The 16,945-nt window shown below is 43.3% G+C and overlaps 1 protein-coding gene across 4 annotated transcripts in view; it reads right to left on the reverse strand.

Annotated features, from left to right (window-relative positions):
* NAE1 (NEDD8 activating enzyme E1 subunit 1) overlaps positions 1 to 16,734 on the reverse strand; it is a 29,764-nt gene extending 13,030 nt beyond the window's left edge. Inside the window, exons 1-12 of one of the 4 annotated variants that reach the window (XM_025370459.1) lie at positions 16,580 to 16,709; positions 13,749 to 13,834; positions 12,444 to 12,547; positions 12,290 to 12,350; positions 11,220 to 11,250; positions 9,551 to 9,622; positions 8,646 to 8,725; positions 6,063 to 6,172; positions 3,453 to 3,562; positions 2,353 to 2,415; positions 1,891 to 1,954; positions 1,177 to 1,268 (exon numbers count right to left, since the gene is read on the reverse strand). In XM_025370459.1, the coding sequence (XP_025226244.1) occupies positions 1,177 to 1,268; positions 1,891 to 1,954; positions 2,353 to 2,415; positions 3,453 to 3,562; positions 6,063 to 6,172; positions 8,646 to 8,725; positions 9,551 to 9,622; positions 11,220 to 11,250; positions 12,290 to 12,350; positions 12,444 to 12,547; positions 13,749 to 13,783 (822 nt within the window). In that variant the 5' untranslated portion in view covers positions 13,784 to 13,834; positions 16,580 to 16,709. Of the gene's footprint in view, positions 1 to 1,176; positions 1,269 to 1,890; positions 1,955 to 2,352; positions 2,416 to 3,452; positions 3,563 to 6,062; positions 6,173 to 8,645; positions 8,726 to 9,550; positions 9,623 to 11,219; positions 11,251 to 12,289; positions 12,354 to 12,437; positions 12,548 to 13,748; positions 13,835 to 16,579 lie in introns of all 4 variants that reach the window. The other 3 variants (XM_025370457.1, XM_025370458.1, XM_025370460.1) reach the window with 3 other exon arrangements.
* Positions 16,735 to 16,945: the final 211 nt, after the last annotated feature.

Raw genomic sequence — 16,945 nt, forward strand, 5'->3', positions numbered from 1 at the left:
CCTCAACCTCCAGGGCTCAAGCGATCCTCCCACCATCTTAGGGTTCAGAGTAGCTGAGACTATAGGTGCATGCCACCACACCCATCTAATTTTTAAATTTTTTGTATAGACCGTATCTCCCTATGTTGTTCAGGCTGGTCTTGAACTGGGCTCAAGCAATTTTTCTGCCCTGGCCTCCCAAAGTGTCGGGATTACAGGTGTGAGCCACCACACCTGGCCGGCAACCACTTTTTTTTTTTTTTTGAGACAGAGTCTCACTCTTGTTGCCCAGACTGGAGTACACTGGCAAGATCTCAGCTCACTGCAACCTCTGTCTCCCAAGTAGCTGGGATTACAGGTGCCCACCACCATGCCCAGCTAATTTTTTGTATTTTTAGTAGAGACGCAGTTTCGCTATGTTGGCCAGGCTCGTCTCAAACCCCTGATCTCAGGTGGTCCGCCCGCCTCAGCCTCCCATGTTGGCCAGGCTGGTCTTGGACTCCTGACCTCATGTGATCTGCCCTCCTCGGCCTCCCAAACGTGTTGGGATTACAGGTGTGAGCCACCGCGCCTGGCCCCAGCCAGCACACACTTTTAATCACTAAGCAATGCTGCCTTGTTGTCTCCAAAAAGTTGGTAATAATATCTTACGTGCCTTCCTAACTTGAAAGGCAGCATATTTGCTGTTTTAAGTTGCAAGAAAATTCTAACTTAAACTACCAGGTATTATTCCAAAGCTCCCCAAAAACTTCAATGGTCATACTTCAACAACTAAGCCATAACAAAACCAAAGGCACCTGAGGCGGAGTCTTACTCTGTTGCCCAGGCTGGAGTGCAGTGGTGTAATCTTGGCTCACTGTAACGTCTGCCTCCTGGGTTCAAGTGATTCTCCTGCCTCAGCCTCCCGAGTAGCTGGGGTTACAGGTATGTTCCACCATGCCCGGCTAATTTTTGTATTTTTAGTAGAGACGCGGTTTCGCTATGTTGGCCAGGCTCGTCTCAAACTCCTGATCTCAGGTGGTCCGCCCGCCTCAGCCTCCCAAAGTGCTAGGATGAACCACCATGCCCGGCCCTCTATTTATTTCTAACTATACATTTAGAAAATATGAACTTAAATCATTGTAATCAACCATTTAATAGTGAAGGACTCTAGAAAACACCTTGTTCATGTGAATCCCTCAGCAACTCTTTCATTACCTGAGTTGTATTTAGTGCTGTGTTCACATTTTTAATGGCTTCTTCAAAATTCTCTTCATCTTCTGGAGCCCCATTTTCATTCTTTAGAATTCCTATTTTAATGGGAAATTGTTAGCAAACAACAGCCCTTTTCTTTTCACTCTTCTGTTCCCCCATTATAAAAATAACCTTGTCAGATTCTGCAGCATATTGAATCTTAAGAAGAAATATGGCTTATCATTAGTCCTTAAAACTATACAAGGCGTGGCTTCTTAACTTCTCCAGAGGGAAAGTGAAATAAAAGCTCATGGGCCGGGCGCGGTGGCTCCAGCCTGTAATCCCAGCACTTTGGGAGGCCGAGACGGGCGGATCACGAGGTCAGGAGATCGAGACCATCCTGGCTAACACAGTGAAACCCCGTCTCTACTAAAAATACAAAAACTTAGCCGGGCGAGGTGGCAGGCGCCTGTAGTCCCAGCTACTCGGGAGGCTGAGGCAGGAGAATGGCGTGAACCCGGGAGGCGGAGCTTGCAGTGAGCTGAGATCCGGCCACTGCACTCCAGCCTGGGTGACAGAGCAAGACTCCGTCTCAAAAAAAAAAAAAAAAAAAAAAGAAATAAAAGCTCATGATGATATCATCTGACAAAGGTGTCAACAGAAATCCAATAAGCACTTGCCTCTAGCAATTTGCTTTTCAAGCTTTATATAGTATTTAATCATATCCCATAATATTACCTTGTCTAATCAAATCTCTGAAGTCTTCTTTTTCTTTATATGTTTTAGGTATTCGTCCATTTGTCTAAATTGGTTAAAAATTTTAAAAATCTAGTTATTAAAAACTCAAAATACAGAAATTGAAAGTCTACAGTGTCCCCCATTCTCTACCTAAGATTTCATCAACAAATATATTTCTCTGTGAAATCAGAGGCTCACTTGATAGAAAACAGACACTGTGACCATTTATCTACATTCATTCCCCCTGCCAGTTTCATAACGACATTCATCAAATTTCATTTTGTTAATTAAAATTATCAGGATCAAAAGATGAACTGCTGGATTTAAATTTAAAAGCATCCATTTGCCCTACCATACAAGCCCATAAGGAAAAAAATTAATCTCCCATTCCCCATCAAGGAAATCCTTTATAAGAAACTGAAAATACAGTTGCATATGAAATTTTTTTTTAAAAGGACATACTTCACTATACCACTGTGCTAAATATTTAGCTATGATCACAATCCATGGAGTATGGCTGTGGTCCTAAAAATGAGAGACAAATAAAAGAAAATATTGGTATTATTAATTCTTCACTGTACATCTCGTTTTCAACAAATTCAACAATATTTATGATCTCCTAATATATGCAGAGTAATGAATAGAGGAAAATGAACTGAGTTAATAAAAACTGCTTTACAAATTCTTCTAGAGGTAGATACCTAGTATGTCACGTATATACTATGATTGTCCCCCTTATACCAGCAAAACAGTCTCAGAGACTGCCACCCAAAAACACAGCTCAAATCTCAATTTCAGACACCAATCCTAAAGAAAGGAGGATCTTTTCTGTTTTCTGATGAACCAAATAAACAACTGCATGTTAATTAATATGGAAGTAGGCAAAAATACATATACTCTTTAAATTATATTTTTATGTCATTATTTCTATTTGTTTAGAAAAAGGCCATAAAGAGGACTTCTTGGAATTTTTTTGTTTCTGTTTTCTGTTTGAAAATTTTTTATTTTCAATTTTTGTGGGTACTTAGGTATATATATTTATGGGGTACATGTTTTGATACAGGTATGCAATGTGAAGCACATCATGGAGAGGGGTATCTGTATAGCATTTATCCCCTCAAGCGTTTATCCTTTATGTTACAAATAATCCAATTAAACTCTTAATTATTTTAAAACCTATAACTAAGTTGTCATTATTAACTATAGTCACCTTGTTGTGCTTTCAAGGAGTAAGTCTTATTCATTCTTTCCAATTATTTTTTTGGTACCCATTAACCATCCCCATCTCCCCACCTGGAATAGGTTAATGTCTAATTTCTTGACCTGGGTAGTGATTACACAGATGTTCAGTATACATACTTTTCTTCAATAAAAAAGTTTTTTAATTTTGGAGAAAAATTAATATGTTGAAAACAAGGTAAAATATTGTTATTGGGTAATCTGGATGACAGGAATATGGAGGTTTATAGGATTTTCCCACTTTGTTGTAATTCAAAAACCTTAGGTTAAAAAAAAAATGTTTTAGGTCTATCTGTAAATGTAAGGTCACACACACTACCAACCTTTTTTTCCATATGATCCAAATCATAGGACTGAAAATGTTCTCTCAGTTCAGGAAATGGCTTATCTAGTCGTAGATCCTCTAATGCATTATCTGGATGAGATTCTATTACTGTGAAACAAAGAATTCAAAAGGATAAATTTAATACTTAAAAAAAAAAGAGAGAGATAGGATCTTGCTGTATTACCCAGGCTAAAGTGCAGTGGCACAACCATAGCTCACTGCTGAAACTCCTGGGCTGAAGGGATCCTCCCGCCTCAGCCTCCTGAGAAGGTGGGACTACAGTCTCATGTCACTGTGCCCAACTAATTTTTTAATTTTTTTGTAGAGATGGGGTCTCACTATGTCACCCAGGCTAGTCTCAAACTCCTGGATTCAAGGGCTCCTCCTGTCTCGGCCTTCCAAAGTTCTTGGATTACAGGTGTGAGCCACCGTGCCCAGCTCAAAAGATAAACTTAATTCTTTGGCAATACTGATGACAATACACTGAATTATAGAAACTTACGAAATCTTTAATTTTTAAATGGGTACAGGGCCCACAGGTTTTTTCACTGTTTTATTAAGGTACGATTTACACATAGTAAAATGCACAAATCTTAAGTCAACTATAAAGTTTTAGTAAAAGTAAAACAAGATTCCTTTAGAACAGAATTTGTTCTAACTGGAAAAGCTCAAAATTGACAAAACCTATGTACAGATAGCAACTAACAACCTATCCTCCCTCCTCTTGTGGTCTTTAATAGACAGCATCACCATCTACCTAGACTCTTCCCCAGAAACCTGATGGTCATCCTTCACTTCTTGCTTCCTTGGCCCCAATATCAGTAACTCCCCACTTCCTAATCTCACTCTGTACACTGCTGTCCACATGAGAGAGTACAGGAGAGTGTATAATTTCAGTGAGTGCTTAGAGGTAGGCCCAGTTTTGTCACTTGCTAACTATGTGACCTTAGGCAAAAAATTTAATCTCTCATTGCCTCAGCATCATCTATAAAAAGCAGATATTAAAGTTCTATAGGCTGTATATCTCTCTTATCCAAAATGCTTGGGACCATAAGTGTTTTGGATTTTGCTGAGATTTTGGTATATTTGCAAATACATATTAGATGAGCTCTCTAACCCAAAAATCTGAAGAAATGTTCCAATGAGTGTTTTCTTTGAATATCATATCAGTGCTCAAAAAGTTTTGCATTTTGGAGCATTTCTGATTTTGGATTTTTGGATTAATGATGCTCAATCTGTACCTTATAAAGGTTTTGGAAAGAGTAAATGAAATAATTCTTATAAAGGCAGGCATACAACTAGCAATGCCAAACCTTCATTATTATCCACCCCCTCTTCTTCTCTTCCCTAAACTGGAAAAAAGAACACACTGTCTCTTACTTAGGCCACTGGAAATTTCTAACAGCAATCCCTGCCTCCAATCTTTGCCCCTTTAAATCCATTTACTTTCTACTCAACTTCAGAGTGACCCATTTAAAATAAAATGTTTACCCGGTCACTCTCCCACTTTCCACTCTTTTGTCCCCTCCCATCAGTTGACACCACTTTCAACTCTTAAATGGCTTACCACCAGCAGCCAGAGCTTATCCTGACAAGCACTCCCTAACTGCCCACACAGATATTACTCCTCAGTGACACTACCAATACCAATGGCTATCATCACATTAGCAGAGTGCTTGGCTCATAGTAAAAATGCTTTCTTGAGTAAATAAAGAGCATTGTATGAATACTGGATGAAAATTTTATGATGATTAAAGTTTTATAAGTAAAGGGCTTATATCAACCCTCAGCTGATGGAGGTCTGCCTATAAACGACTTTGGTCTCCTACAACAGTTTCCTTGGGAACAGTAGTTATGTAAATGTCTTTGTCGTGTGAAATTGCACCTGAATTGAGAGAACCTAAAGCCTGCATGAGGATGAAATAAAAGATTGGAGGGGCATGGTGCAGTGGCTCACACCTGTAATAACAGTACTTTGGGAGGCCAAGGCGGGTGGATCACCTGAGGTCAGGAGTTCGCGATCAGCCTGGCCAACATGGTGAAACCCTGTCTCTACTAAAAATGCAAAAAATTAGCTGGGCATGGTGGCAGGCGCCTGTAATCCCAGTTGGGAGGCTGAGGCAGGAGAATCAGTTGAACCCGGGAGGTGGAGGTTGCAGTAAGCCAAGATTGTGCCATTGTACTCCAGTCTGGGCAACAAGAGCAAAATTCTGTCTTAAAAAAAAAAAAAAAAAAAAAAAAAAAGACGGGAGAGGGGAAAGGTGGTGTAACTTCATGGGTCAGAGTGACCCACATTCCTTAGCTCTCCACAACCATACATGCCTGATGTGGGTTGGGGGCAAAAGAAGCTGGGTACTTGCATAGTTGCTGGATCTCCTAATAAGATGAAGAAGCTGTACCTGTTATATGTCCTGCTTTGTATCCTTCTATAATGCTACATAAAGAGTAGATTGCAGCCTATTGAATCTGATTGCCACTTTGAATCTGCAACTAGAGATGTGCTGCTACAAATTTACTTCGTAATTTAAAACTGACTGTCTAAATTGTCAAGTTTCTAAAATTATAGCTAAAGCAACCAATAGTAAGCCCATATGCTCAACAATTTTACCTGGATGTTCTTTTATAATGATCCTCATATAACCAACTAGTCCATATGTCCTACAGATCAAAAGAGGAATCTGGGAATTCCAGAGGACATCTGCTAAGCGTAGTAAAGTGCTGTTTAAAAAAAAAAAAAAAAAAAAAAAGCAAAATATGAACATAAGCAAATGGAAATATGCCAAACATGGAAACATGCAAAACATGAAAATGTCTTAAAATAAAGCAACTTTCTTACTAAATAATAAATGCAAAGGTACATAACTGCGTTTACATAAGCAGGTCAAGAATACACTGAAAAGCAAGCATTTCCATAGGTTGCAGTCTCAATGAAAGAAAGTACATCTTTTGGACAAGAGGGATGTGAAACCTTAGTCTGTCATATTAAGGAGAAACGTTAAAGAAAGATAATTCTAAACATTTCCATGAGAGAGAAAAAATATAAAACCCACAAATACACCCCCAACAATTCCAATAACCAATTCTCTCTCTCTTTTTTTTTTTTTTAAGATAGGGTCTCACTCTGTTGCCCAGGCTGGAGTGCAGTGGCATGATCATGGCTCACTGCAGCCTTGACCTCCCGAGCTCAAGTGATTATCCCATCCCAGCCTTCTGAGTAGCTGGGACCACAGCATGCACACCATCTGGCTAAATTTTGTATTTTTTGTAGACACAAGGTTTTGCCATGTTGCCCAGGCTGGTCTTAAACTCCTGCGCTCAAGTGATCCGAACCTGTCTCAGCCTCCCAAACTGCTGGAATTACAGGCATGAGTCACTGCACCCAGCCTTCAATAATCAATTCTAACTAGTTTTTAATCACTAAAACAACAACAAAAAGAAAAAAAAAAACAAAAAAAAGTTCAGTTTAACTGCTCTAAATATATTCCAAAAGTTTCACATCTAAGACTGGGCTTGGTGGCTCCACGCCTGTAATCCCAGGACTTTGGGAGGCTGAGGCGGGCAGATCACTTGAGGCCAGGAGTTTGAGATCAGCCTGGCCAACATGGTGAAACCTCGTCTCTACTAAAAATACAAAAATTAGCTGGGCATGGTAGCACTTGCCTATAATCCCAGCTATTTGGGAGACTGAGGCACAAGAATTGTGCTAAGATTGAGCTAAGATTGTGCCACTGCACTCCAGCCTGAGCAACCGAGCAAGACTCTGTCTAAAGAATAATAATAAAAATAAAAGTTTCAGTATTTTTATCTTCCCATCTTCTCAATGTTGGAAGATTTCTAAGAATTTTTTTTAATTTATTTTATTTATTTATTTATTTATTTTTGAGACAGAGTCTCACTCTGTCACCAGGACTGGAGTGCAGTGGCATGATCTTGGCTCACTGCAAGCTCCGCCTCCCTGATTCAAGTGATTCTCCTGCCTCAGCTTCCCAAGTAGCTGGGACTACAGGCGTGCGCCACCACGCCCAGCTAATTTTTGTATTTTTAGTAGAGATGGGGTTTCACTATGTTGGCCAGGATGGTCTCGATCTCTTGACCTCATGATCTGCCCGCCTTGGCCTCCCAATTAAATTTACTTTTTTTGAGACCAGGTCTCACTTTGTCACCTAGGCTGAGTAGAGTGGCATGATCATGGCTTACTGCAGCCTCGACTCCCCGGGCTCCAGCAATCCTCCCATCTCAGCCTCCAGAGTAGCTGGGACCACAGACATGCACCACCACTCCCAGCTAATTTTTGTATTTTTTGTTGAGATGGGGTTTTGCCATGTTGCCCAGGCTAGTCTCAAATTCCTGAGCTCAAGCAATCCACCCTCCTCAGCCTCCCAAAGTGTTGGGATTACAGGTGTGAGCCACCATGCCTGGTCAAGAGTTTCAAATTTATGGCTGGGCACAGTGGCTCACGCCTATAATCCCAGCACTTTAGGAGGCCGAGGAGGGCAGATCATGAGGTCAGGAGATCAAGAACATCCTGGCTAACACAATGAAACCCTGTCTCTAATAAAAATACAAAAAAGTAGACAGGAGTGGTGGCAGGCGCCTGTAGTCCCAGCTACTCAGGAGGCTGAGGCAGGAGAATGGTGTGAACTCGGGAGGCAGAGCTTGCAGTGAGCCAAGATCATGCCACTGTACTCCAGCCTGGACGACAGAGTGAGACTCTATCTCAAAAAAAAATAAAAAAGTTTCACATTTAAAGTTTCTGTAGAATTTAAGAATTTTAAAAACCGTATCATCATAGACTGTGCAAAGAAAATAAAACAATGCAGGCCGGGCGCGGTGGCTCAAGCCTGTAATCCCAGCACTTTGGGAGGCCGAGACGGGCGGATCACAAGGGCAGGAGATGGAGACCATCCTGGCTGACACGGTGAAACCCCGTCTCTACTAAAAAAATACAAAAAAAAACTAGCCAGGCGAGGTGGCGGGCGCCTGTAGTCCCAGCTACTCGGGAGGCTGAGGCAGGAGAATGGTGTGAACCTGGGAGGCGGAGCTTGCAGTGAGCTGAGATCCGGCCACTGCACTCCAGCCTGGGTGACAGAGCGAGACTCCGTCTCAAAAAAAAAAAAAAAAAAAAAAAGAAAATAAAACAATGCAAATCTAATAAGATTAAAATAAAAACATATTAACAAAAAAAATTTACCTTTCAGGAAGCTGAGTTGCAACCACAACAGTAAACCTACAGAAAAATGAAGGATCGTTGTCTAGAAGGTTTTCTGGACTCTAAATAGGGCAGCAAAGAAAAAAAAAATTTACAATCATATTAAACATGGCAGAGACAGTTAAGCTATTTTACAACAAATGAGGCAACAAACCCAATTCAACTAATCATAAAAGACACAAAGATTCAAAATTCTGGCCGAGCGCGGTGCCTCACGCCTGTAATCCCAGCACTTTGGGAGGCCGAGAAGGGCGGATCATGAGGTCAGGAGATGGGGACCATCCTGGCTAACCCGGTGAAACTCATATCTACTAAAAATACAAAAAATTAGCCAGGCGTGGTGGCTGGCGCCTATAGTCCCAGCTACTTGGGAGGCTGAGGCAGAAGAATGGCATGAACCCAGGAGGCGGAGCTTGCAGTAAATCGAGATCGCGCCACTGCACTCCAGCCTGGGCGACAGAGCGAGATTCCGTCTCAAAACAAAACAAAAAAAAAAAGATTCAGCCAGGCGCGGTGGCTCAAGCCTGTAATCCCAGCACTTTGGGCGGCCGAGACGGGCGGATCACAAGGTCAGGATATCGAGACCATCCTGGCTAACACAGTGAAACCCTGTCTCTACTAAAAAATGCAAAAAAACTAGCCGGGCGAGTTGGCTGGCGCCTGTAGTCCCAGCTACTCGGGAGGCTGAGGTAAGAGAATGGCGTAAACCCGGGAGGCGGAGCTTGCAGTGAGCTGAGATCAGGCCACTGCACTCCAGCCTGGGCGACAGAGTGAGACTCCGTCTCAAAAAAAAAAAGAAAAGATTCAAAATTCTAAATTTCTAGGGCTTTTAATTATTTAAAAAATTGTATTTCAGCACAGACATAACAATGTGTGTACATATATACCTCTTCCACAAAACTTCCAGAGACATCGCTATTTAATTCTTGTAAGAATTCCATGGCAGCTTCAGCTCGGTTCTTTTTAAAAACAAAGCATTTAACTTGAATTAGAAAAAACTTGGTCACAATATAATCCCCCAATTTATGGAACAGGCAAATATACTGTAAAACTATCCAAATTTCATGCATAAGTATGACAACTCTGTTTCCCTTCTTTTTTCTTTTTAGAGACAGGCTTTTGTTCTGTTGTCCAGTTTGAAGCATAGTGGCCTGATCATAGCTCACTGCAGCCTCGAACTCCTAGGCATAAGCAACCCTCCTGCCTCAGCCTCCCAAGTAGGTGGGACTACAGGCATGTGCTACCATGACCAGCTAATTTTTTTTTTTTTTTTTTTTTGATATTTTGTAGAGACAGGGTCTTGACATGTTGCACAGGCTGGTCTTGAACTCCTGGCCTCAAGCAATCCTCCTGCCTTGACCTCCCAAAGTGCTGAGATTACAGGCGTGAGCCACTGCTCCCAGCCAATTCTGCTTCCCCTAGTGTTTAAGACTCAACAGAATATTACTTAAAACAAAGCAAAACCATCATCATCCAGAGTTCTCAAATGACATTATCTGTACTCTACTTTTTTGATTAGGCAAATGACCAAAAAACTCTGGGTAGCAGGCAGGGATATCCTGGATCAAGTTCAGACTCACTCTAACCCCCACATCTATAATCCTGTACAAGAGTGGTTAATCACTAAGCTAACGGTCATTTCACTAAGTTGACTAATATGGTTTGGTAAGATTTTTTTAGGCCAGGCATGGTGGCTCACGCTTGTAATCCCAGCACTTTGGGAGGCTGAAGCAGGCGGATCACGAGGTCAGGAGATTGAGAAAATCCTGGCTAACACGGTGAAACCCCATCTCTGCTAAAAATACAAAAAATTAGCCAGACGTGTTGGTGGGCGCCTGTAGTCCCAGCTACTCAGGAGACTAAGGCAGGAGAATGGCATGAATCCGGGAGGCAGAGCTTGCAGTGAGCCGAGATTGCGCCACTGCACTCCAGCCTGGGTGACTGACAGAGCAAGACTCCGTCTCAAAAAAAAAAAAAAAAAAAAATTTGTTAACCAGAATCCATCCTCTGAATATTAACATTACTCAAGGCCGGGCGCGGTGGCTCAAGCCTGTAATCCCAGCACTTTGGGAGGCCGAGACGGGCGGATCACGAGGTCAGGAGATCGAGACCATCCTGGCTAACAGGGTGAAACCCCGTCTCTATTAAGAAATACAAAAAACTAGCCGGGCGAGGTGGCGGGCGCCTGTAGTCCCAGCTACTCGGGAGGCTGAGGCCGGAGAATGGCGTGAACCCGGGAGGCGGAGCTTGCAGTGAGCTGAGATCCGGCCACTGCACTCCAGCCTGGGCGACAGAGCGAGACTCCGTCTCAAAAAAAAAAAAAAAAACATTACTCAAGATTTAGCTTTAATACAGGATACAACGTATAAACACAGACAGTACCTCTAAGTTTTTAAACTACCAAACATATGAAGATTTACAAGATGAGAAAAATTAGTTAACTTTTTTTTCAGAGAAATAATACACATTTTTAAAGTCAAAGCTTTTCAAGCAATCAAAACATCGTGGCATCGTTAGATGCTCACATGCAACTATATTCTCTAACAAATTGTTTACCTTGCCGATACTGCTTCTTTGAAGGAAGAAACTAAAGTGAACAAAACAAAGGAAAAAAAAGTAAAGTTTACTGACTATAAAGGAAAAGTTGTTATTGTAATAGCATGTATATTTCATTCATAGTATAAAACAAACTATATTGTGATTACAGATTATAATAGCCTTCCTGGAGGAAGAAAATCAGATGAAACTTATAAAGAAAGATAGGCTAATAAATTAATGTTTCTTTCCCAAAGTGTGTACCACAGAATGTGAATTTCCTCCCACACATACCCTTGATGTGTCTCAAGGCCCAGATATGAGGCTGCTGATCAGAGTCAGGATGCCACTTTTTGGTATAAGCTCACTGGCTCCATAAGGAGAAACCTTATTTTTATCATATTCTACTCTAACCAACCAAGTAAGCAAAGATAACAAGACTTCTTTGTATATATCAATAAAAAAGCTGTGCTGTGCCTAGCAGAAACTGGCACTACCATCCAAAGAAAAGGCATCAAAACTAAATATGAACTAATTGCTGGTTTTCCTTATATTTACTCACTGTTGTTGTTATTGACAAATACAATGAGAGATACCAGACTTCAAGTCCCTGAAAAGGTGAGCTTTAAATCCAAATTTAGGCATGCTCTGAAAGTCTAAATATAATCTTTAAAGAATACACAGGCCATCTTTAAAACAGCATTTTTGTAGACACAGTGTAAAGAGAGACACACCTAGACTAAGCCTAGAAGACATCACAAACAACAGGTATTATTGTTAATCATATGCTAACACCTATGAATCAATGCAAGAGCTTAGGAAGTGCCCATATTCCATGAATAAAGGAATAATGACTACTCCTTTATATTAATAACAATAAAGACAGTAATGATGGGTACCATTTATTAATGCCCTATTTGCCAGATGCTATACTAGCACTTTACATATATTATCTCACTTCCTCCTCACCATAATCCCAAACATAAGGATGATTTCCACTGAAAGTTGAGTCACCCTGACTGAAGAGGTGAAGCTAAGATTCAGGCCTTGCCTTCCTTAACATGTATATATTTGAAAAGAATAGAACATACTTGTTTCCAGCATCTTCTCCGCTGACCTGATTTCCATCAATAATTGTAAACGAACCAATACCTGACAGCCAAAACAGAGTCAGTCAGGAATATATAGTTCTAGGTCATAATCTTAAAGAAGTATATTTAGAACACAACCACAAAACTGCATTACCTGGTAGTACCAAGTTTTTAAGAATTTCAGTTCCTGTGGCCGTTGCATTTATTAGGCAAACATGAGCAGATTCTAAAGCCTCTTGCCCATGATCACCCCACAACCTATAAAACAGACACAAATTTGACGTTTTTAAAACTTCCATGAAAATACAGCTTTATTTGAATGGTGATCTTTAAACTGTCCTTGCATAGACTGATGTGATAACCACCGAAAACAGGTAAGACAGGAACAGATATTACTACAGTGATTATACAGTAATCTAGAACTCAGGTTGATGCCTTGAATGGTTAGGGGGAAAGAGGGAGAGGGTCAAATCAGAAACAGAAACTTGGTCTTCCAGCTCCTTATCAGCCTGGGCACAAGAGTGACACTGTGTCTCAAAACAAACAAACAAACAAACATTTAAAAAGTGTCTTTGGACTTAAAACCTCATCTGTTTTCTATTTCATTTATTCTTTTTTTTTTTTTTTTGAGATAGAGTCTTGCTCTGTCACCCAGGCTGGAGTATAGTGGTGTGAGCTCAGCTCACTTGGCCTCCCAAAGTGCTGGGATTATGGGTATGAGCCACCATGCCCAGCCCTATTTCATTTATTCTTAAATTATGTTAGATGCGCCAGGCACAGTGGCTCACGCCTGTAATCCCAGCATTTTGGGAGCCAAGGCGGGCAGATCACAAGGTCAGGAGATCGAGAGACCATCCTGACTTAACATGGTGAAACCTCGTCTCTACTAAAAAATAGAAAAAATTAGCCGGACGTGGTGGCAGGAACCTGTAGTCCCAGCTACTCGGGAGGATGAGGCAGGAGAATGGTGTGAACCCGGGGGGTGGAGCTTGCAGTGAGCCGAGATCGCGTCACTGCACTCCAGCCCCGGCAACAGAGCAAGACTCCATCTCAAAAAAAAAAAAATTTTTGTTAGATGCATTTAAGTTAGATGCATTTAAGATCTCGATACAGGGCTTATTACTGTGACTTCTGCAAAAGCTTTACCAAGAAAACTGAATTACGGTCTGAAAAGCCTCACATCAACTTCTACAGGAGTGCTTTAAAGTATATTACCCAGTGTACATTCTAATAGAATGATTAATGTGCCTTCCCTGTTACCTGATCTAAAGCAGATTACCCCTTATTATGTAGCCAGTATGTCCTCCAGAGCGTATGTCAAGCAACTGTGTTTTCTGTTTGTTGTTTTTGATACAGGGTCTTACTATGTTGTCCAGACTGGTCTTGAACTCCTGGGTTCAAGCATTCCTCTCGCCTCAGCCTCTAGAGTTGCTGGGACTACAGGCACAAGCTACTGCACCTGGCTTCATTTGTTTTTGTTTGCTGAGCATCCATCTTTCCACTTCGTGAGGGCCCAGACAGCTGTCAAATGTATGGAGGAATCGTCTAGAAGAACCAGATGGACTGTAAACGCCTGTTTTCTCCATCAAAGTATGGCATGTAGAAGACACCTGAGATACATGGTTGACAGATGCTTGGATCATTGGAGAGTAAATTTAAGAATACTGGTGCATCTTGGCCGGGCGCGGTGGCTCGCACCTGTAATCTCAGCACTTTGGGAGGCCGAGGCAGGCAGATCACCTGAGGTCAGGAGTTTGAGACCAGGCTGGCCTACTAAAAATACAAAAATTAGACAGGCGCAGTGGCGCGCACCTGTAATCCCAGCTACTCGGGAGGCTGAGGCATGAGAATCACATGAACGCAGGAGGCAGAGATTGCAGTGAGCCAAGACCACACCACTGCACTCCAGCCTGCGCAACAGAGTGAGACTCCATCTCAAGAAAAAAAATACTGGTGCATCTCAAGCAGGGTGAGACAGTGTGTGCCTGTAATCCCAGCTGCTTGGGAGACTGATGCAGGAGGATCATTCCAGCCCATGAGATCAAGGCTGTGGTGTGCCAATAATCAGACCTGCAAACAGCCACTGCACTCCAGCCTGGGTAACATACTGAGACCCACCTCAAAAATAAAACAAAAAGAATACTGAGGCCAGGCGCTGTGGCTCATGCCTGTAATCCTAGCGCTTTGGGAGGCTGAGGCAGGAGGATCACTTGAGTGCAGGGGTTCGAGACCAGCCTGGGCAAACCCCCATCTCTAAAAAAGTTAGCCAAGCATGGTGGCACATGCCTGTAGTCCCAGCTACTGAAGAGGCTGAGGCAGGAGGATCGTTGGAGCCCAGGAAATTGAGGCTGCAGTGAAGTGTTCCTGCCACTGCACTCTAGCCATTGTACTCTAGCCTGGGTCAAAGAGTGAGACCTTGCCCCTGGAAAAAAAAAAAAAAAAAAGAATCCTAGTGTGTCTCTAGGTAACATGTTTCAAGAAGAGGCCAAGTGAATCAGTCCTCTCTACTATCTTGCTGGCCCAACTATGGTGAAGTCAGGCGGAGCTTATTGACTGCTGGATTTTGCTTCTAACTGCTTCCCTTTGACACTTCAAAACCAGTTCTCACAATGAAAGGTAAAGTTTGGGACTTAAATGGAATGCCCTCAGCAAAAATCCTCTTTTGTTAGAGCTGCTTAGTAACCTCAACTATCTTCTCAGCTCTGTCATGCACAGTTATACCTGCATTAGAAACACAAGAACTCCAAGAATTTACAAGAAAACCTAAGTTGGTTATAAGGACTGTTACCTTGTTTTTTTTCCTAAAAGCCTGGAAGCAGGATGTAACTGAGTACCTCCAAAAAAGCCAGAAGAGCCTGAGTTTACCTCCTGGCTCAAAGATATGGGGAATTCTGGGCAAGTTACCTAACTTCTCCAAGACTCAGTTTCTCCAACTGTAAGGCACAGGAAATGGCTGCTTTCAAGGGTGCTCTCAGAATTAAGTGCCCAAAGCCTCTAATACAGCACTAGGCTAGTGGCGCAAATAGAAGCTCCAGTCCTTGGGGACATATAACTTCTGTTATCTCAGAGGCTCCAGGAAGGAGGAAAGCCAAGCAGCTTTATCTCCACAGCCTCAAGACATAGAAGACGCTCAATAAACAAGGAATGGGGAGTGCAAGGAGAAAAGGCAAGGGTGGGGAAGTACCCAAGGACCCTTCTGATGACTTAGGCCTGCACTGTCCATTAAGGTAGCTGCTAGCCACATGTACTACTGAGCACAAGCAGCGAGGCTAGTGTTAACTGAGATGTGCTGTTAAGTGTAAAATACAGTATTTCTAAGACAGTTTTGGGGGGGGCTTTTTTTGACGGAGTCTCGCTCTGTCACCTAGGCTGGAGTGCAGTGCCACGATCTCGGCTCACTGAAACCTACACCTCCTGGATTCAAGCGATTCTCCAGCCTCAGCTTCCAGAGTAACTAGGATTACAGGCGCGCACCACCACGCCCAGCTAATTTTTGAATTTTTAAATAGAAACAGGGTTTCACCATGTTGCCCAGGCTGGTCTCGAACTCCTGACCTCAGGTGATCCGCCTGCCTCGGCCTCCCAAAGTGCTGATTACAGGCATGAGTCACTGTGCCGGTCCTCTAAGACAGTTTTAAAAAGGAAAATACCCATGACCAGCTTGGGCAAGGTGGCGAAAACCTCGTTTCTACCAAAAAAAGAAAAAAATTGAAATAAAAATTTAAGTAAAATATCTCAATAACTTTTTATATTGATAGTGTTGAAACAGTAATGTTTTGGACATATTGGGTTAAACGGTATTTAAAAATCAATTTCACCTGTTTCATTTTACCTTTAGTGTGGTTACTAGAAAATTTATAATTACATTTGCGGCTCACATGAGACTAGCATTTTATTTCCATTGGACAGCCCCGGCTGAGAACAAAACCTAACCCTCTGTGCCGCCCTCGCGGCCGGGATGGGGTGCGCTCCGGGCCTCCCCATTCGGAAAACGAGGAGCCCGGGCGCAGCGAGGCGGGGCTGGCAGCCGCCTTAGCGACCCGGCTGGCGCTGGGGACCGCGCCCTCCCGAACCGCACACCGCGTGGCGGGGGAAGGGGTCCCAGCCTTCGCTGAGGACCTCTGGCCCAGGGTGGGAGCCCCGGGCGCCGGCTTCCCGCGCCCCGCACAGCCCGGCCCAGCCTGGAAGAAGGCCTGAGGGAGGCCCGACCACGCCGCCCGCGCCCTTAGGCCCGGCCCGGCCGCTGGGAAGCCCGCCGGCCCACCCTCGGCTCGGTGAGCCTCGGCTCACCTCAGCTGCCGGTCGTACTTCTGCTCCTTGAGCAGCTTCCCCGGCTGCGCCATGGCCGCGCCCGCAGCGCGGAGAACAGCGGAGCCCCAGCGGAGCGCCGCCACCAGCTCCACAAGCGCGCAGGCGCACTGAGCGCCCCTCAGCCGCTACCGCCCCCTGCGCGCCGCCTGCAGGGGGCGCCGCACTGCACTGCGCACGCGTCACCGGTACGCCGGGTCGTAGGCGGTCCCGGTACCCGAGGGTCTGGGGCTCTCGAGCCCCGTCGGCCGGAAGAGCAGCCCTGCTAGCTTGCCAGTTCGCCCTCTATCCGTGCAGTAATTGGGGGAAACTGGGGCCTTGGAATCAGGCATACTTGTATTTTGACCA

The sequence above is a fragment of the Theropithecus gelada genome, chromosome 20, assembly GCF_003255815.1.
Source record: "Theropithecus gelada isolate Dixy chromosome 20, Tgel_1.0, whole genome shotgun sequence".
NCBI lineage: Eukaryota > Metazoa > Chordata > Mammalia > Primates > Cercopithecidae > Theropithecus > Theropithecus gelada.